At 42.1% G+C, this 22,071-nt stretch overlaps 1 protein-coding gene and 1 non-coding gene across 12 annotated transcripts in view; one reads left to right on the forward strand and one right to left on the reverse strand.

The window, feature by feature from the left end:
• Cald1 (caldesmon 1) overlaps positions 1-22,071 on the forward strand; it is a 172,662-nt gene that overhangs the window by 148,029 nt on the left and 2,562 nt on the right. For 6 of the 11 annotated variants that reach the window (XR_009590746.1, XR_009590745.1, XR_009590750.1 and 3 more), the window contains 9 exons: positions 1,579-1,724; positions 5,668-5,926; positions 7,976-8,116; positions 10,682-10,725; positions 10,818-10,896; positions 13,781-13,918; positions 14,898-14,990; positions 18,225-18,355; positions 19,791-19,871. Coding sequence is in view for 5 of the 11 variants with exons in the window: in XM_060380166.1 (XP_060236149.1) it covers positions 1,579-1,724; positions 5,668-5,926; positions 7,976-8,116; positions 10,682-10,725; positions 10,818-10,896; positions 13,781-13,918; positions 14,898-14,990; positions 19,791-19,871 (981 nt within the window). In the remaining 6 variants the exon portion in view is untranslated. The remainder of the gene's footprint in view (positions 1-1,578; positions 1,725-5,667; positions 5,927-7,975; positions 8,117-10,681; positions 10,726-10,817; positions 10,897-13,780; positions 13,919-14,897; positions 14,991-18,224; positions 18,356-19,790; positions 19,872-22,071) is intronic. The other 5 variants (XM_060380166.1, XM_060380167.1, XM_060380168.1 and 2 more) reach the window with 1 other exon arrangement.
• On the reverse strand, positions 10,270-10,388 carry LOC132653245 (5S ribosomal RNA). Its single transcript, XR_009591027.1, has one exon. It is a non-coding gene; the product is annotated as a 5S ribosomal RNA (ribosomal RNA).

Here is a 22,071-nt window from a genome sequence, read left to right on the forward strand (position 1 = left end):
ATTAACCAGGATGTGAACTCTAGCCCACGGCTTTTGGGGCTCTATCCAACAGTGACAGGCATAAAGGAAACTATATTGTTTCCTCCTACCTATTCAGTGAATACTGATATGTTCTAGGGAGTAAGGAGGGCCTCCAAGCCATCATGATCTCCCTGTTACACAGGGCACGAGTTATACAGGGCTCGAGCTTCTGTCTCTTTGCTCATACCCAACCCAGGGGTCAAGAGGACAGTAACAGGGTGGAATCTGGAAACAGGTCATTTTATCCAGCTAAGTCTTGATGAGTGTCCCAGAGAAACTTGGTTGTTAATAGCCCTAGCATCAACCAGCCTCCTGAGTTGCAGACAAATCTCCCAGAGAGGATATAGCAGCAGCATTACAGCCCCCTCTTTAGCATCACCAAGGGACACCAAGGTATACCCCACCTTGGAGGAAAATCAAAGTCTTAACTAACTAGAGTATTATTGGTGATATTCCAGGATGATTTAATACCATTTAAGGGAGATTATCCAGCAAAGGACTATGAAAGGTAATAATAACACCATGTTCTACCTTGTAAAGCATGACCTTTAGGAGTAAGTATTCAGAGGGTGTCAAGAATGGCTGGAAAGCAGTGGGTGATCAGGTAAAGGGAAGCAGTTCTAGAGAGCCTAAAGCCCCGCGCTCTTACCATCTACCTTTCCTCCTCCGAATGTTCCTGCCGAGCACTGGCTCTTTGCAACTGTCTTGAAAAGGACAATGGACATCACTCTCTCCTGTTCATGTTTTTAGAATGGATGAGATAGTAAATTGAACTCTGCCCATCTCAAAAGCCACTTTGAAGTAGTCTGTCTCATCTACCATGAGAAATTTACAACACAACAACCACAAAACACCAGAGCTCCTGCTTCCTCTCTGCACAGCCTCTGTGTTCCACAAGGATCACAAAACCACGTCTGGAGGTCTAAATCTTTCCTACCAGTGGAAATAAGTGTGCACCCCAGAACTGTTCCTGTCCCCTTCTAACATTAGTGGTTCATGTGGCTTCAAACATGATTCTAAGTCTTTCTCCTAAAAGTAGGTTATGTGTTGCCTCCTTGGGATACCTTACTAATTTGCCTGGAAAGCCTAAATGGTTTTCCCCAGAATTGATGGATCTGGATACCCTGCTGGCTTTTCTCTTATTTCTTCCTTATTAGGCCCTTGTCAACGATGCTCCCTTTAGCCAAGAAGAAGCTTGGCCAAGCCACACTGCCACTCTTCCATCAAAACCACACCTGTAACTGCTCTTCCTGGTGGAGTTCCCAGGTCTAGATGGTTTCCAGAAATAACAACAGTACTGCTCTCCCAAATAAAAACTCCAGTGAGATCAGCAATGGATCTTGACTTCCTAAAATTATGGTCCAGGTGTTGGCTCACAAACTAAAGAGCCATGGTTACTCTCTAATAATGTTCTTGATTTCATTTTTACATTGTGTTCTGGACAGTTCCTCTACCTCAAGTCTAATGAGTTCTTTAAGAGCCCAGGGTCTTCGTAATAACCAACCAAAACCCAGGAAGATGTTTATAGTTATTTCTCCTATATGTATCCTTGGTTAGATCAAAGATGAGAAGATTAAAAAGGACAAAGAGCCCAAAGAAGAAGTCAAGAGCTTCTTGGATCGCAAGAAAGGCTTTACAGAAGTGAAGGCACAGAATGGAGAATTCATGACACACAAACTTAAACAAACCGAGAATGCTTTCAGGTAAGTCATGACTGACAGTCGCTGTCTTCTCATATGTGGGAAGGAGAATAGGTCTCCTTGCCATGTGCCTCCAGACAGAGGGGGACTAATCAAACAGCATTCTTCTGTTTCAACATCATTGGCCATTGTCTTAAAGACACACAGTCAAGCAGGTCCTGTTTCGCTGTCACTAACAGCAACCATTGTTCAACCACAGCTTACCATATACATACATACATACATGTATATAATGCTTAATATTCATGTTTTGACCTAGTATTCTCACGTGGTATCAGTGCCTTTTGACCCTTTCTTGGTATCATTTTTGAGAGTTCATTTTTGTAAGGTTGTAAATGAAGGTTTCATGAAGCTCACATTATTCTGTGGTCAAAAAACTTGGAGTGCATTCGGTTAAACCAACTCACAGCTCTTTACTATAAGATTTTAAAAGCCCCCGGGGAAACTTGTAAGGAAACCAAGGTGGCACTTGCCTTTATTTTCCTATTTTTAGGGATGTGTGTGTGTGTGTGTGTGTGTGTGTGTTTCTTTCCCTCAGAGAGAGAGAGTTATATTGTCACTACAATATAACTCATTTTTGTTCATCTGCCAGAGTCTGCTTTAGTGTCTGTTAGGAGTTGATGCCCCTAGAAGGAGAGAATGATACATCCCATATATGTACACAGTGAGGAGTACGGTAAGAGCCTCTAGTTAGATGTTATCTACCTGCTGAGCTGAAAGCAAGCTGTGCTCTTCGTGGGCAAAAGCCTGATGTCTGATTTGCCTTAAACTTAAGAAACCCAAAGACAAGACAGCACTTTCTGGAAGCTATTTCAATATATCCACCCCGATGCTAGGAGCCTACCAACATGTATAGCAGAGGAAGTATAGCCAAAGTCTTGCTCCTGTTTTGGTGAAAGTTGACTCAATTCATTATTTTTAAGATTAGAATTATTTTTTTAAAAAAATTTGGCCACCAGTAACATGTATTCCAGTTACTTTCCTATGTATGTAATACTCAAGATAGACACACACACACACAGGATCATACTATATACACATAAGTGAATGTGATCAGAAATGTATATTTTAAATTGGTCTTGCACCGTGCACAGTATGGTGTGCCCAGCTGTGTAAATCTAAGCCAGCTTAGTGATGCGAGGTGTGCCTCTGCCTGGTGACTTCCTCCAGGCAGACACTCTGATTATACTAAAGACTGAGCGACACCTAGTGGACCCAGGGAAGAGTCCACAGGCGTGTTTCCTGAGCCACACATGCCCATCACAGAAAGAGCAAACGAGTTCCCAAGAATCCAAAGACCTTTGCTTACAGGGGAATCACTCATTTTGAGTTCAAAATGAGAGTTCCTCCTTAACCATCAAGAACCTAGGTAAAATGTGCTGATACTTTGGAATCTCAGCTCATTGTAACAAACACATTTTATGTAGTGATCCTACCCCACAAAAACTCACATAGACATGTTTATAGCTAAAACAAGTTGTTTCAAAACATGGTACTTTTTATTTTTTAATTTTAATTTATTTTTGGCTTTTTGAGACTGGGTTTCTCTGTGTAGCCTTGGCTCCCCGTGGACTTGGTTTGTAGACCAGAGATCCGCCTGACTCCTGAATGCTGGGATTATAGGCATGTAACACCATACCTGGCTGATACTATATTTTTCTCTACACGTCACACTTCCAATTTTTTTTCACTTTTTAAAATATTGAGAGAAATCTACTAAACTGATTTTTTCTTATTGTGAAGCCTGAAACACATTGTCCTAGAAGTAACAGTATATCCTGAACTACCTCTGTGTTCAGAAACATGAGGTATGTAAGTAAGATCAGCATTGTGCATTGCACATCTTGAGCCCATTCCTTGTTTCATTTATTCTTTTGCTCCACAGCAGGAGCACTGTGCCATCCATCACACAGAACAAATATTAAATAGTGGTGATTCATTTGTTTCTTAGACAAAGGTGTTAAGTGTGGGATTCATGTGTTAGGATCTAGTTAGTAATGACCTCACTACCCGTTACGTATTTAAATAGAAGCCATTCTACATCTCTACCTCTCAGTTAAAGAGCCCCTGTCACAAGGCCCTTCCGTTCTTAGAAGATGGAGCTTGTGTGCCGTCACTAATGAAAACAGAGTAGGCTTTGCTGTTGCTCAGCACCCGCCCATCTTGTTTTTGAGGCAGTGTCTCTCACTGTTCGAGAGTAGGCGGGGCTGGCTTTCTAGGCTGGCTGCCTAACTTGCTCCTCACAACACACCCAGCTTTTGCACGTGGCTTCTGGGGATTGAACTCAGGTCCTCATGTTTGCATGGCAAACACTTTGCTGACTGAGCTGTCTCTGCAGCCCTCAACTACTTTCTGCAGTTTGGACAAATTGTTCATTCTCATCTTGTTCATAAAATAGAAATTTTATGACTACCACTACCTTTCCAGTTATTATGGCCATTAAATGAGATAATACATTTGAAAAATTTATAAGGTATAACAAATGACCCCTTCAATAACTAGCCTAATTACACCACATCAGTGATAATTTAGTAGTTTTAAATCCTGACAAAGGATATCTACCTAGCTGTGTTGGAGTCAGAGAGAGTAGAAATACATCTTGGAGTAAGAGGTTAGTGTAACAGTCATTAAGAAATTTTTTCCAGAAGCTCTATCAAAATAACATACTTTACTGAGTTTAACTCTAACAAAATAAATAAATAAATAAATAAATAAATAAATAGGGCTCAGATAGTGGCAAATTCCTGTAATCCCAGCATTTATGAGGCTGAGACAGAAGAAAGATTATGAGCTTGGGCTAGAGGTCAGCTGTAGAAAGACCCCAAAAAACAGCAGAAACAAAAACACCAAACAAAACAACAACAAAAACCAATAAAACAAACTCTACAGTTTGCTAGCGTTACCTGTATTCTCAATGTCCTGCACTCACACACAGCTCTTTCTTGGCCACCTCTTATGCCTCGAAGAACCACCATTCCCTTTCTGCTTCTATGAATTTGATGTTACTATAGATCCCTAACACGAGTAGAACTTTGAGCCTTTTGTCCTTTTATAACTAGTCTCATTGAGCATACAACTTCCAAGCCCATCCACCATTGCAGTGTGTGCAAGTATTTCTTTGGAAGGCTGAATGTATTCCATAGTAAGGATGTACCACATTATGCTAATCCCTTCATCCCACATTGGGCTTAGGGTTCCTTCTATCTCCTGGCCTTTGTGGATGACACTGTTCAATAAAGGAGACCCGGAACAGTGCGGTCTCCCTCGCGGACCTCAGATTAGGCACAAACCACACCCAAACATCCATTTTCACAGAGAGATCCTTTATTAACAGAGGAAGAAAAGTTAAAGTGGCTGCTTTCTGACTCGGGCAGAAAGATAGCAGCAAATTACCTTGTAGGTTCAATTTTTAAGAAAAAAGGAAGGTCTGTGTTAGAATGGGCTAGGATGCAGTGATATATTTTGATTGGGCATGTGAACTAGGTAAGCCAAAGGGGCTTTTCATTGCTAGTCTTAATACAGTAATAGCCTCAAGAGGAGGAAGTGGACAGAAAAAGGGAAGAGGCCTTGGTGGCTAGCTTTAAGAATGTAATCTGAAGGTCTTTAGAGCTGGCCAGAGTCCCTTCATTGAATCATCTCAAGACTAGGCTTTCCATCCTTTTGCATATATGCCAAGTGGCATGACTGGATCATATATAAATATTATTATTCTCAGGGTTGCACAGGTACGGGATACTTTCCCCACATTAGATGCCGCATTTTTACTTCACCCTGATAGAGGCATTCCGAAAGTCCTTATGTTCCATGTAGACACAACCACCCCCAGCGCTGGTGTGGGTATCAGTTGCCTGGGTATAGTTTCGGCAGACAGACATCCCCCTCCTTCCAACCAGGGCTACAAGACAGAACCAGGTAACTAAACCGCCTTTCCTTTCCTCCTCCCCAGCCGCTCAGGAGGCAGGGCCGGTGGGGACAAGGAAGCCGAAGGCGCCACACAAGTGGAAGCCGGCAAGAGGCTCGAGGAGCTGCGCCGGCGCCGCGGGGAGACGGAGAGCGAAGAGTTCGAAAAACTCAAACAGAAGCAGCAGGAGGCAGCCCTGGAGCTGGAAGAGCTGAAGAAAAAGAGGGAAGAGAGAAGGAAGGTCCTGGAGGAAGAGGAGCAGAAGAGGAAGCAGGAGGAGGCTGACCGAAAAGCAAGAGAGGAGGTAAGGGTTGCCTGGCCCAGCCACGGGAAACCCAGATGTTTCAAGTCCTTAAACGCATGGCTGGCGACCTTGTAGCCCAGAGAGGAACAGTCCCCTGAAGGAAGTCCCCTGCTGCTCTTGTGAGTGTGGGACGGCAGCTCAGTCAGTACACTGCTTGCTCAGCATGCGCAAAGAAAGCCCTAGGTTCAATCCAGAGCAGTATGTATACCCACGTGGTGGAGCCCCCCTGCAGTCCTCAGGGTGGAGAAGAATCAGAAGTTCACGGTTGTTCTTTTTCACTACATATCAGGTTTGAGACTGGCCTGGGTTACAGAAGACCCTGACTCACAATAATAATAACAATCATTTATTATCAGCTTAGCAAGTACTGGCGTGTTTCTGAGCTTTGGGTACGCGTGTCTCTATTTTCTAGATGAAGAAACCACGCACAGGGAGACTGTGTCATTTTCCCACTTAGCCTACTGTCCTCAATAGCCTCTCAGTAAAGACCCATGGGAAATCTCAGAGAGATGAAAAGTCTGCCACCTATCATCACAGGGCCAAGCTAGGAAGCAGGCTGGATGTGGCGGGTTCGTGCCTGGAATCCTGGCACTGGAAGGCTGGAACAGTAGGATGAGTTCAAGGCCAGTCTGGGCTCTATAGTAAGTTCCAGTCCAGCCTAGGTTACACAGAGGAACTCTACCTGCAAACAAAATAAAACAAAAAGGGAAAGAAAAGAAAAACAGCTGTTTCATGATGTCCAGTATTTGAAGTATTCAGAGATGTGATATATTATTATTGCTACTTTCTGTGTGTGAAAAATATGTGCACATGTGTGTGTGTGCATGTGTGTGTACCTGTGTGTGATGGTCAGAGGACAGCTCTGTGGAGTTGATTTTCTCCTTTCCCATTTTATGTGGGTTCCAAGAATCATCTTCAGGTCTTCAGGCTTCTATCACAAACACCTTTACTGCTGAGCCATCTCCCTGGCCCTAACGTTTCTCCAAGAAGATTAGAATATACAGAAGCTAGGATGGTGTCTGCTTTGCTTACTGCTACACACCAGGACCCAACATAGGGTCCTGTGTCACGGAAGCCCTGGCACTATTGCAGATGCATTTGTTCCAATCTTAACACAGAACAGGTCAGGTTACAAGGAGGGAAACTTGACCTCAGAATTTGTTAAATCAGCTTCCACTTAGATTGCTACAGTTTACGAAGTGCATTTTTTCCTTTCATCCTGGGGTACAGTCTCATTTATGGGGAAAGAAACCAGGAATTCAGTCATTAGAACGGCTTGTTTTAAGTTTGTTGGATGGATACATGAAGGGATAAGCATAAGGACCCTGCTCTTCCAACTCCTGAGCCTAGATCTTTCCAGGCCTCAAGCTCCTAGTCCCTCAAAATGTGTGAAAAAATTTTCATAGATTTGTTTTTCTGACACGGGTATTATACAGTTTCTCTAAGTTTGAATTATTCCAGTGGCTCTTCCAACTCCAGCTTTCAGTGAGGCCGAGAATGATGCCTTCAGCTGAGTCACGGGCTACCACTAAGTCATCTCAATTTGCCAAACTCATGCTGTCTGCCAGACATGGTACCATAGATTTGTAGCCCTTTTTGCACAAAGGATTCCATCTTGACAACTCTTCCTGGAAGCTGGAAGAGGGGGCCTTTGCCTTCATTTACATGTTCAGGAGTAGAAGGTGCCTTATAAGCTCGTGACAGTGACCTTTCACCTTCAAGGGAGACTTGTCAAGCAGAGTGGCAATCTAAATATTTCCCGCACATTTTTCTAAATTGGTCATCATGAAACTAGATGACTGCTGTGATTCTCTGCTTTATAAATGAGCATACTGAGGCAGGTAGCAGGTCAGACCAAGGTCACACTGATAGAAAGTGCCCCTCCAGAATGCAAATCCAGGCAGCGGGCCTGCTCTGCTCAGGGTACCCTCTCCTGGGCACCGCAGAAGATACATAACATCCATGCCAGGGTTGAGTCTGTTGCCTGATGCTCTTGTGCTCACAGCACTTGAAGCAGACTCTGATGTGCCTGCATTTGCTCTGCCTCAGGAAGAGAAGAGGAGGCTAAAGGAAGAGATTGAACGGAGAAGGGCAGAAGCTGCTGAGAAACGCCAGAAGATGCCAGAAGATGGCCTGTCCGAGGACAAGAAGCCATTCAAGTGCTTCACCCCTAAAGGCTCATCTCTCAAGGTACTCTCCTCCAGAGACTCTTGTAAAGCTTCCCTTCCAGTGCCATACGAGTCTCACAGGAATTCTCATTTGACCATCCAAGACCTGCTTGGCTCTATGTAACTCTTTGCTGTCCTGTGTTAATCTACTCTGGCTGCTATATCAAAACATCTTAAACTGGGTAACTGAGAAATATATTGCCCACAGTTCTGGAGGATGAAAAGTCCAAGACCTAGACACTAGCAAATTCAGTATCTGGTTCTTTGTAGATGACACCTCCTTACCGTGTTCTCATATGGTGGAAGGGAAAAGGGGCAAGCGAGCATACTACAGCTTCTTTAAGAGGACACTAATCCCATTCATGAGGAGTCCATCCAAAGGCCCCACCTCTTATATAGCACATTGGGGATTGGATAGCACCATATGGAAGGCTACAAGCATTTGACTCCTGACTCTTTCAGCTGCTTTTTATGTTAGTTTTGTGATTACTAAAAGCAGAGCAACTGGAATTGGTCCAGGTTCAAATTGCAAAGCTGTTCCTGTAGGAGATGAGATGCAACTTGGATAGGCTCATTTTCCAGGACAGATAGGTCTTATTACTGCCTGCATGGAGCAGAGCTCCTAACTCTCATGGCAGAAGCTCTTTCCCAGAGAAAAGGAGATGAAGTAAGGGAGACTGTAGAGTGATGGACATGTGGGGGAGGCAGTTAACCCAGTCAGTCATTTATTACCAAATCTGCTGCTTTGACACACAGTATGCTACCTTATGTATTGAAGGTATTTTAAAGATTCGCAGATGTATGTGAGAGTGAGTGAGTCCTCAGAGAACCTTTAAAATCTGTATCCTGGCCTCATATACCATCAGCCTAGCTAGACTACAACCATCAACTGGCAAAGCTGGTGTGGTCACAGCCAGGCACCCATGGCTACCTGTACTTGCAGTATATGGAAGTGACCAAAAACCAGTCACCTCCACTTTACAAGATATTAGCTATTGAAGCCACACACGCACAGACAAGTCTCAGCTTTGCTCCATGCTGCACTGGACTTCCCGCCACCCTCCATACCAGAAAGCTCTGTAAAGCATTTGACCTGTAAACATGAATAAAACACATATAGTTTCCCCTCTGGCTTATGCCACCCCCCGCCCCTTCATAAGTTCTTTTGGGAAATTGTAAACTGAAAAACTCAGTTCAAATATAAAAACTTTTGACAAGCCTTCTCCTGTTCCTACTTCATCTTATAGATGTGGCATCATGTTCTTCACCACATTTAATATGGTCACTACCACTCATATTTGAATGTATTATTGATAAGCTCTTCTAATCTACTAAGAGTGTGTTCTCCTTACAGGACCCTTGGTTCCCTTACTCTAAGGAACACACATGCATAAAGGCCCCATAGCCTAACCTGCCCAGGATCTACTATGGTGACCTGCCCAAGGCTGAGAAATCAGAATGTTTCCTTCTCTCAGTCAATTTGAATAATTATAACTATAGATTGAATAGTTATCATTTGTCATGTGTGGCAGCTCATGCCTGTCAATCCAGCACTTAAGAGACTGAAGCAGGAGAAAATAAGAATTCAAGGACAGCCTACACTATATTGTAAGACCTTATCTCAAAAAACAAACAAATAAAACTCAATCACCTAAGTCAAGTAAACATTTGTTTTCCACAATTTTGGAGACTGAGAAGTGTGATGTCATTGGTATGCCAGCACTGCTAAGTCCTGGAAAGGGTTCTCTTCCTCTTCCGCAAATGGACACATTCTTGCTGGCCCCTCATATGCCAGAGCAAAAGAGAATAGGCAAGTTCTTTTCAATCAGTGCACTAATGCCATTCATGATGACTCCACCCTCCTGACACAATTACCCTCCAAGGACCCACTTCCAAATTTCATCACATTGAGATACAAATAATTAATTTGTCATTGGTCTGTATTGTGGAAGGTCATCTTTCTGGCTGTTTATTGCTTTCAAAACTTAATACCTCCACCTTACTCCCCCCGCCTCCCTGCATTCTTTATCCTCTTCTAATCCTATATTCACTTCCCCAGTCTCAAATACGTTATTCATGGTTTTCTCCTCATCCAGGGTACTGTGCACGGCACTGTAGTGCTCTCACATGTTCTGTGGCAGTTTTTTTTTTTTTTTTTTTTATTTATTTATAAAAAGCCTACAGCACCCGGTATTCCCAGGCGGTCTCCCATCCAAGTACTAACCAAGCCCGACCCTGCTTAGCTTCCGAGATCAGACGAGATCGGGCGCGTTCAGGGTGGTATGGCCGTAGACTCTGTGGCAGTTTTTTAAATTTTATTTACCAGGTTCAAGAATGATAGTGGTGTGATTGGAGGGCACTGTAATAAGACACAGGCCATAAAGCAGGACCAAAGGTAAAACTGGTACCATTCTGGGTGTGTCTTGCATTCCACAAGTGCTCAGAAGGTATTTCAAAGGCACACTGGTATAGTCTCTATTTAGTCATGCCCCAGTCTTTCAGACTTCAGAACTTCCAGGAGGTAGGACTTTTGCACACACTGTTCCCTTTGCATATTCACAAGGCTTTTCTTTTTCTCTATTTCTAGATAGAGGAACGAGCAGAATTTTTGAATAAGTCTGTGCAGAAAAGGTAAATATAGTTGATTGTTCATTTGAGACTCAAATGAAACAGTTGAATAGATGACTTTGTCTCCTATTTTCATGTCTGTGCTTATTTGGCAGTGGTGTCAAATCTCCTCATCAAGCAGCAGTAGTCTCCAAGATTGACAGCCGGCTGGAGCAGTATACCAATGCAATTGAGGTGAGCACTATTCCTGGGTCACAGTCCTGTAAAACAGAAACAGACTGTGGTTCACACTTGATCACAGAAACACTTGGTGTGATGGATGAGTCTGGCATCCTGATAATATTAGAATATTAATAATGACCTCCATAACTGTGAACTAGCTATGGAGAACCACAATAAAAAGATTAGAGACTTTTGAATAGATTGGTTTTTTTCTATTAGATCCTTTTATTGTTGCTGTGATGAAATACAGAAAAGCACAACTTAAAGGATGAAAGCCTTCCGGCTCACAGTCTGAGGGATACAGTTTATTTTTAGAGGGGAGACATGATAGCAAGAGCATTAGGCAGTTTGTCACATTGTAGCCACACAAAAGAAGCAGAGCTATGAACGGGGGAACTCAGTTTATATTCTCCTTTTTATTTTGTTTGCAACACTAGCCCATGGAATAGTGCCATTAACAGTTAAGGAAGGTATTCCCAACCTCAATTAACCTAATCTAGAAACCTAATCTGAAAACTCCCTTACAGATACACCCAGAGATTTGTCCCCTAAGTGATTCGAATAGATTGCTTTTTAACACCTATAGTCTGAAATTTTCTTTGAAGTAAGTGGATTCAATGAATAGATTTTATTTTATATTTTTCAATTTTATGTGTACAGATGATTTGCCTGCACTTCTGAAACTGGAGTTATAGATAGTTGTGAGTCACCATGTGGGTGCTGGAAACTGAATCTGGGTCCTCTGTAAGAAGAGCAAGTATTCTAAATCACTAAGCCTTCTCTCCAGCTGCTGATAGAAAGACTGATATATGCATTATAGGTAGTCAAAAATGCATCTTCAGTTTTGTTTGCAGAAACCTATTAACAAATAGTCACATAAAATAGTGTCAAGATGAAGGCCGACTTCTGTTCGATCAACATGCACTTTAATTGGTTGGTTAGTATTTAAAGGGTCACAGTTTCATGCTTCTATCCACTTTTCTTTCCACTCAGTTGACCTGGGGGTCTGATTATGTTTGGGAATAATCTGTCCTTCTCATCTGAAGCAGCGAGAGAGCAGCATCATTGATCAGGACGTGATGCTGGTCTGTTCGTTTTCCTTCACACAGACATGAGCAGTGGTTTTTGCCTTCTGTATCAGCATCAGCAACGAAAGGACTGGCTCCTGTTCTCTTGCCTTTTCTTCTCACCTTTGTATGAGGAGTGGAGATGCCTACGAAGTGCTTCACAAACGGCGAGCACAATTAAGAGAGAGGGTCTTACAATTTATCAAGCCTTAATGAAGCGCTAACACCCAACGTGTGATTTTTTTTTCTCTCTCACAAGATTGGGTATCCACTAAACTATGACAAACTATAGACAGTTAATCTCTGGTTGTATTGGTCCTGGCACTAATGGATTGAACGAGGCCAAGGCTCTGGTCTTGGACTTTGCATAGACTTTTAAGATCATTTTCTTATGGCCACTAAAGATGCTGCTCCTCTCTGATAAACTATCAAGCACAAATCAGGACTGATGGAGAAAGTTGTGTCACTCTGGGCTTGTCTTTGTTTACTGCTGGGAAAGTCTCTCAAAGACACACCCTTCTTGCTTGTAGCCTTTCTTCCTTCTAGTATACTCTCTGTGCTGTTCCACCTCAGCCTTTCAGTCTTGAAGACCCTCTCTTCTTCAGGACATCTGCAATGCTGTTTTCTACATAGAATGAAGGCCTCCTCCTAGTCCCTTAGCACTTCTGCGTCTCCTTTAGAATCTGGTTGTAAATGTTACTTCCGAAGTATACCCTGGGCCTGATTTATGTTCCCAAACTAAATATCATTCCCCTGTTATGTGTTTTCTTCTTGGGCTGTATTGCAATCAGTTATTTTTCTTAGCATTTACTACAATGCAAAGTAAGTACTAGTATACCGGCTACTGTCATTTATCCTGCTAGAATATAAACTTACCATGACTTATGGAACTAACTGGTTTGCTTTGACAAACTCTAGCAAAGCTCACATGTGTAGTAGTTGCTAAAAACAAAAAACAAAACAAAACAAAAAACCTTATCTTCTGGGTCTAGGGAATGGGCTCAGCAGATAAGGCACTTGCCCTGTAATCATGAGGACTATAGTTCAGATCCCCAGCACCCACATAAAGGCTGAAGGCATGGCAGCCAATAATCTCAGCTTGTGGGAGGCAGAGACAGGGATCCCTGAAGCCAGCTGCCTAGCTAGACTAGCAGAACCTGTGAAGTCCAGGTTCAGTGAGAGACCCTGCCTTAATGTTTAAAGTGGAAAGCAATCATGAAAAACACTGGACATAGACCTCTGGCCTCCACACGCACATACTTACACACATATGTAAACACATATGTACACAACACACACATACATATTTTTAAAAGCCTCTCTACTGGAGAGGCTTGGGAACTAGCTTATTCAGCACCTGCACAAGAAGCAAGAGCCTAAGTCTGAGCCCTAGAACCCACATAAAAAGCTGGGAGTGGTGGCACACACTGAGTCAGTGCAGAGGAATCAGAGACAAGCAGATTCCTGGAGGTCACTGGATCCTAGCTGAATCCATGATCCCAAGTCATGAGACCCTTACTCAAAAACAAACAAACAAACAATGCAAACACCAAAATATCTGCTGGAGAACTGGCATCCTCTGCTGCCTTATGATAGGGGTCCCAAATGGCATGCGTCTTTTCTGAGAGAGCCTCTGCTCCAGCTCTGAGGGTTTGTGTGGAGAACCCCACCATCAGAATGGGGTTATACAACAGAAATCACGAACCCCTTTTGATGGAAGTTCGCACCATGATAGTTTTAGTTGCTCGTATTGAGAAAGACTGGCCCGCTGTCATTTTAAGAGAACAAACTTCTCAACGCTGTCTCCAAACTTTATTTACACCTTTTAGGGAACAAAAGCTTCAAAACCTACTAAGCCTGCAGCGTCAGATCTTCCTGTTCCTGCTGAAGGTGTCCGAAATATCAAGAGCATGTGGGAGAAAGGGGATGTGTTTTCATCTCCCTCTGCCTCGGCAACACCAAATAAGGTATGGGTGTGGCTGTCGTCTTAAGTCTTGAAGAGTGGACTTTTTTCCATTTATTTTAGGAATAGCCTTCATTCACAAGAAGTGCAATAAAAAAGTATAAGCTGCACTTGGATTTGCCCCCCAAAACAACAACAACAACAAAAACCAAACAAACAAACAAGAAAACAGTCTCGTAGAGAATGTATTCATGGTCTCCCTGTGCGGCCATGGACCACTAAATGAAGTGCTTGAGTTTAATTATCAGCCATTAGGGTTGGGATGCGATAAGGGAACTTTTTTTTAAAGATTTATTTTACATGTCTGGTGTTTCACCTGTATGTATGTCTGTGCACTGTGTGCATGCCAGGTGCTTACAGAAGGCAGAAGAGTATAGGCTCTTCCATGCATGCCGGGATATAACCCAGGACCCATGGGAAAGCAGCCAGTGCTCTTAACTGCCTAACCAGATTTTTTCACCCTTCCAGGTTCAGAGACAATAAAAGGGGCAGAATCAACACAACACATATAATTACAAAAGAGGGTTTAGCTGGTTTCTATGGTGGAGGCTGGGTCAGTGGCCGACTGCACGCTGGAGAGGCTGAAAGCCCCCTGGAGCTTGTTTAGCAGTCCCAATCCAGTGGTGAAGGCCCGGGCTCCTGGAGAGCTGCTGGGCTTTAGTCCACACTGGAAGGGTGACATCAGTGGGTTCCCAGGTCAGAGAAGGAACTGTGGCTACCCAAACAATAAAGGCACGCCCCAGCAGGACGGGAGGCTGACAGGCAAAGTGCCCTTCTTCGTATATGGCCACTACCAGAAGGTGCTGCCACCTAGGGGTGGAGGAGTGATCTCTTCCCATCTTCTCTAGTTAATCCTTCAGACAAGTTGATAGTCGAGATCAACCAACCATCGAAGACTTAAGCATATCTTGAAGTTTACTCGGAAGACTTCTTGGGTGAATGTACTTTTTTCTTTAATATTTGGGGTGATTGGCTCTTTGTAGGAGACTGCTGGCCTGAAGGTGGGCGTTTCCAGCCGCATCAATGAATGGCTAACTAAATCTCCAGATAACAAGTCACCAGCTCCCAAGCCTTCTGTGAGTAGTCGGGGTTTCCGAGTCTCTCTGCTCTCAGAGCTTCCACAGCAGAATAAAAGAGAGTCGGCTCACTTGCCTTGGAATGGTGGCTTTCCTGTCCTCTACCGCTGAGCGGGTGTGCCGACTCAGCGTGGCCCTGACAATCGTGCCACCATTACTCTCAGGGTAAAAGGGAAGCTTTGTCTGCCTCTCGCGGGAACTTAGTGTTGGGCAGATTGTCTGCATTTCTCTTTTTTCCTTTATTTATTTACTTCCTTGTTTATTTGGCTTCTATTCAACAAATCATACACAGGAATTTGAAAACAAAAGCCATACTACTCTGGCTACTTCTCTATTACAAGTATTCCAAAACTTATTCCCAAAAGATTGTGTATTTTGACTGTTTTGAGGCCGTTTCTAATTTCAACTGATTTCTATAACTTAACACAAAATGGTTATTGAGCAGCTTGAAATAGTTGCTATTATATATATTTATATCATATATGTAATATAGACTGAATAATTTGTTATCAATACCTGCAAAGGAAAACCATAAAAAATTGAAACTAGAAAACTGGAAACCTCTCCCTCCCCCATGACCGGTAAAAATGAAAACTACAAAGACTGGCTATCAATATTATTTTAGAGAGCTAAACACTTTGTCTACTCAGTGTGAGCTAGCTATGCAAACACTCTAACTCTTTCACTGAGTACATGTAATGGCCCTACAGTTGTTGGAGTAAACAAGCCATTCACATTCTGCTCTCAGCCTGCTCTGCTAAGCTGAACCTGTAGCTTTATTGGTATCATGGGAGTAGAGAAGGAACTGCCATAACCCACATTCATTTTTTTTCTCACTTTTTATTTTTCTGCGTGTTTTTGAGACAGGGTCTCTCTACATAACCTGGCTGTCTTGGTACTCACTATGTAAACCAGGCTGGCAATATAACCTGCACTTTATAAGAAAAAAAAAAATCTCAGATGCCAGGCCTTTAAAGTGTTAAGCCCTGCAGCACTTTATTGCATCTGTTGGCTCCACATATAATCTCATGTCACTAAACCCTAGCACTTTCCAAGTTACAAAGGAGAGATGGAAATGTTTGTATTGTCTTTTTGGGTGCAATACCTTGAGCTTTTTAGTTAATATTCTACCCAAGAGTCTTGCATGAAGCTTCATAGGAGGCACATGCCAGTATGAACTCAAGTTACAGTTGTGAAAACATTATACATTGAAAAATTTTCTCTCTGCCTCCAAGTAGGTAAAGGATAAGGAGTCAGAAAAAGAAGAAAGGGAGGCAAGACAGCACACCCAGATGTGGTTTGGGGGCCTCGAGTTTCACCACCAGCCATCTTGACATGAGTAGAAGAAATTATTTTTACACAGAAACAAATTACGGTCATTTCTATCAATGATTTCTGGAACCATGACCACTAATTTTTGAATTATGGATCCCTTTGATAGCACAATGAAACTAAACACCCTTCTCTAAGTTGTAAATCTGAGAAGTTCATGGACTTCTTGAACACACTGCCTCTTGAAGGACTCTCATGAGAGGAAAAGGAAGGGCACCAAGATAATGCTTTCTCTTTGAGTATGGCAGCCTACCTCTAACAAGATGAGCATTCCCTTCCTTCCATGTTTCCTGCACACATGCTCTATTTCATTCCTGTACCAAGTTGTTCTCACGTATTTAGTTCAGGGATTTTTCTCCATTCTTTTATCAGCACCTGTCCTGATCAGCTCCCCTTCTTCTATATGCCATTCTAGTAAAAGGGTTGAATATAAGCAGAGTTATTATTACTATAGATATAAAATATATTAAGGATCCCACATCAAAGATTAGTAAAAACAGTTTCTGGGGCTATTGATAGCCTCTTAAAAAGTGGCAGAACAAAAAAAGTAATACAGGAGACTTATAAAATCAAGGGCTGCTTGATTTCATATTTAATAAGTGATTCATAGACTTATCTAGAGAAGGCAGAGAGGGAAAGAATATAACAGTTAATATAGATTTTAGTGAGCACTTTCTTCCCATTGGATTCTGTGGATTTGTGTGGCCTCAAATTAAGACCAGATTGGAAATAAGAAGCACATACTTGATATCACAAATAAAATGCTAGTTTGGTTATACTCATTAAGCCTTTCTAAACTGTGCACACATTCCTCTGGTAGTATTTTCCTCTGATATTTAAGACCTAGCACCCACCATGTCATATTATAGCTAGTAATGTGGCAGTCTTCAGGAAAACCATGACTTGGAACCCAGGCAAGGCAGGGGAGGTGATGCAGTGACTCTGTGGGCCCAGCAGAAAGGAGGTAAAGTTTCAGTGTGGAAAGGGTACCAGAATTCTGCACATGGGTAAAGACTTTTTACACAAAATGTCCAAGGAAGGTAGGTTACAAAGATAAGAGATCTCAGGTCTTGTCCAGGAGGTGTAGCATGTAGCACTAGTGACCTGAAGCTAAGCTTTGACCCACACTGTTGTATTTATTTTTCAAGTTATAATTTACGTATATTTTTGAAGTATGGAAACATATTCTTGAATGTATTGGTTCCAGTCTCTCTTTCTTATACCAGCCTCTTCAGACATGTGTGTTTCTATCTTGGTCCTTCAAGACAACCAGGTGGGACCTTTGGGGCTTTCGCTAGACTGATCCTGAGCCCAGGATGTTAGAGCATTATCTGAAAGCAGCACCCAGTAGGAGAACTACAAGAGTAGCTTCTGATTCTGGACCAGATAGTTTATTCTCAATCCATTTCTTTTATTCTCACCATGGGTAGGTGGAGGTGAAGGCTTAGACCTGTTGTTTGAAGGTGTGTCTCTTGTGGCCATTAGAAAAAAGTCAAACAAGGCAGTCTATCCATTGTGAAACCTACACAGGAAGTAGAAGAATAATTCACAGGACTAGTGTTAGTGTGCTGGGTTCTAAAACTCAGAAGAAAAACCACCCAAGACTAAGAGAGTTATGTTATCATCTTCAGAAATGCTAAGAATTACAAGTGCTGAAAATTGTTAGCATTATCCCCACACCCCCAAAATCAGCAGATTTAAAATAAAAACACTGTCCTGCATTGTTTGTCTTACTGGTATATTCAAGCTATTTATGAGTAGAATTTATAGGCTTCCAGTATAACTTTGTAGCTGGCATTTAATTCTGAATGTTTTAGCTGGTTTGTCTATTCTTTGTATCTTAACTGTTATGTCATGTAGCAGTTAAAGTGCTAACTTATCTTTCTTTTTGTTTAAAAAAAGAATGATGTCTTTCTCAGCTGGCTTCTCTTCTTCACTCTTTCATGTCTGGTTGACTGGAAACCTGCCTTTCCTGCCTTCATTTATCCCTCTTCTCCCAGAGCGGGTCTTTCTCTAACATATAGTCTGGTCAGGTAATTCCATTTATATTTCCTCTTTGACTTGAAAATACCGACTTACAATGTAGATGTTGATATTTTCTTAAAACACCTTATTTAAAGGTTCATTAACATTGTTTCAGGGAAATGCAATCCATTTTATTAGATAGAAACACTCATGAAAAAAATGTCTTCCATGAATCAAGTACATAAGTGATTATACTCACTTTTCAGAGCTCTGTCAGCATGTTCCTTACTATAATTGCTAACGTTTTTAAGTCTTCTAGACAATTTGGCAACTTTTACTCACATTAGCAAATGTAGTGGAATTCTTTTTTTTTTTTTTTAATATGATTTGTTGCCTAATGTTTCAAGTTAAACAGGTATAGCTTTCGGATAGAATATCAGAAATTCATCCCACAGGCCCATAACTCCAAATATGACAAATCTTCACATGGCATTATTTAACAGTGCATGTTCAGTGTTTTTAGATGCCAGTACTCTGTGTTAAAAATATGTTCACCAAAACTGGTATCCATGGAAAACTACAGTTGCTAACTTTGCCTTACTAATGAGAAAAGGCATTGCCAAAGTAATCAGTACTATTTCAGTAAAAATACATTCATTTTCTCCAAGCTACCTTGTGCCAAGGACTTTTATAAGCAAATGCTGGAAGAGAAGTAAATGGAAACAGAAATTTGGATCCTTATCCAAATGAAATTATGAGTTCTTACTTGTTTTAGCAAATAATAACTCAAGGCTGGATAACTAGGATGGGTCATATTTTACTGTTTCCTTCCCAGGATTCACACACGTTCTTAACATTTATCATCAAGTGCCCACTTCACTCAGGGTTACCATCTGTGACAAATGTTTGTTTTTGTGGGGCTAGGTTCTACTAATCCACTCCTGGATTACTTATATGGCCATCACAAAAGGCAAAAGGATTTTAATATCTTCATTCAGGTAGCAAGACCTTAAGACAGTGAGCCTGCATAAGGGAGTTGTTAGGGAACGAATAAGACACCACAGGGAATGAGCTGTGGAGATAACAGCCACAGAGCAGGTGTTAGTGAGCACAGCACCACAGGGACTATGGGAACTTAACTCCATGGAGACACCACCAGAGATCAGATGCTTCCGAGTGCGCTGCCTAAGGCCAGTGGGCCTGAGAAGCACTCTGAACTTCCAGCCTGCCTCTTGGGTAGGCAACATGATAGCCAGAGAGTTGTTAGTGAAAGACCTGGAGTCTCTATGTATTGTCAGCCCCTTTTCATGAAACAGGCCGATGTCTGTCACAAGTCAGGTAACCACTAGTGGTTCTTCCATTTTTCACCATTGGTGCAAAGTGTACTGACTACCATGTCAGTTTGAACCAACAGTAGATGTGGTGGCTAGCTTACTCAGGCCTAGCCAGAAATTTTTACCTCCTCCCTCCCCCCCCCCCCCCCCCCCGCTTTCTTTTCATTAGGACTTGAGGCCTGGAGATGTATCTGGCAAGCGGAACCTCTGGGAAAAGCAATCTGTGGATAAGGTCACTTCCCCCACTAAGGTAACATACTAGGGGAATTGTGTCTCAAAGATTGATTTTTTTTTTTCCTAATGAATCATGGGATATAATGTCCTGGGGTCAAATGAAAAATATTGCTGACTCACAAATCTGTACTTAGATGACCATCAGTTTCCAAAAGCCCTATGTGGAGCCCAGAGGAAGGACAATTCACAAAGCCATTGGCACTGATGGTTTGCCGTGCTTATAGCATAAATGTCTCAAAGTCATGGAATGATTCCTAGTAACATAATTTTTAAGTAGTTGTGGTTGTGGAAAATCTGGCCAAGAGGACCATATAAGATAACTATGGTGTATTTTTCTTCACAAGATCTCTAAACAGTTATTTTGGGAAAAACAACTCTCTTTGAAGAATTTGTTTCCTTCATTGGCTCCATTTCTAGAACTATCATAGGAGATATTTCCACAGCCTCAGACTCTAGATGGCTATGGCAAAATTTTTAAATAGACAAAGTATGCTCTCCTGTAAAAGCCAATAGCTAAGAGCTTAGTCTTCTAGAAAAGGGGTTTTCACATTTTTCTCAGTGGTATTTAAAAGATGCTCAGAGAAGAAATAGTACTTCTGGTTGTGTAAGGAGCTAATTCCATTCCTGATTGTAGCCTTTCCCCATTTCAAAAAACAAACCCAGCCTTGTCCTTCAATAGGAGAAAATTCAAGAAGAGAACTCAGAAATCAGTAATAAGTAAGGTGAGAATAGTCTGCTTCCAAGTAATGCAGAACCCTAGGGGCAGAAACTTCTCAAGCAAACTACAGATGAGTGAGCGCTCTGAAGGCAGCTAGAAGATCCATGATAGCGGAGATCCACTGCAGTGAGGGAGTGGCAGCGCCTTTTCCCACATTTTGTACAATTTTCAATCTGGTGCAGCTGCCTAAGAGTCCACTCCATCTTCTCTATTAGTTATAGATTGCTCTTTTAGTACAATGAAAACCACCATCCCAGCTGCTCTACTTAAAGTGACTTTTATTATCCAAATGATTGCAATATGCTAAAAAAGTACCTAGTGATGATCACTGCCAACCACAGTACTGTCTCATGTAATCCTCTAGCTATTAGGAGGGTTAAGTGGTAGAATTATTACCATTTAATAGCTGAAGAAAATGAGGCACTAAGAGATTCGATGACTTTTGTAAAGAAACAACATCTAACAAGTAGTCAAACCTGCACTGAGGGGCTGGACAGATGGCTCAGTGGTTAAGAGCATTTTCTGTTCTTGCAAATGATGTAGTTCAATTCCCAGCACCCACATGGCAGTTCACAACCCTCTGCAACTACAGTACCAGGGGATCCAACACCCTCTTTGGTTTCCAAGGGCACTAGACATGCACAGGGGACACAATTATACATGCAGTCAAAATACAGATGTAAAACAAAACTTAATGTTTTTTTTTTTTTAATGTTAAAAAATACCTACACTGACACTCAAACAGTCTGCTCTGGGATCACATTCTTAACCATTACCCATAAGGTTTTATTTTTGAGAATGTACATTCAGTGTAATGTTTTAAAATTTCCCTCATAATTTTTGTGGCAAAGGAACGGTGATTTTTTTTTTTTTAACACAAAGAATGAACTTGTAGGCCTAAGACTTTGAAATCCTGGTAGCTTAGGTACATCTTCCAAAGTATTATGACAGCTACCTTTCTGAGTAGGGTACGTTGACTGTCCACCATCATAGGTGTCAGGGCCCCTGCGGTCACATTAGGGCTATGGAGAGTAGAGCAAAAGCACCCTAGAGTGGTGGGACTAAGAGGACACCTCTCACAGACACAACAGCTTGCAGGACGCACCTGGGATTGTGGCACCAAGCAGAAGGGTGCTTTTCATGCACCATGCCTGCCTCCCTTGCCAGTCTACCACTGACCTGTTCCAGTGGTTTTGATAAATCAACAGACCTAGCTGAGTCAATGAGCCAGCAGGTGAGGGATCCCTCCTCCAAAACACCAAACTCCCTACTTACTGTGTGGCCACACCCTTGAAATGAAAAGGCGCTGCACTTTGAAAATGCAATCTATCACAGATTAAGATGTTATTACTACAGCAGGGACTTCTAACAGCTGGATGAAGGGATGATGAATGAAATAAAATAGACTAAGGGTCAGATAAGTCTCAAGGATCAGTGTGCAGGGATTAAAATAAAAAGATGGCTGGGAGTAAATTGGAGAAAAGCCTATCCTCTTGTC

Source organism: Meriones unguiculatus, chromosome 3, assembly GCF_030254825.1.
Source record: "Meriones unguiculatus strain TT.TT164.6M chromosome 3, Bangor_MerUng_6.1, whole genome shotgun sequence".
In the NCBI taxonomy this organism is placed as follows: Eukaryota; Metazoa; Chordata; class Mammalia; order Rodentia; family Muridae; genus Meriones; species Meriones unguiculatus.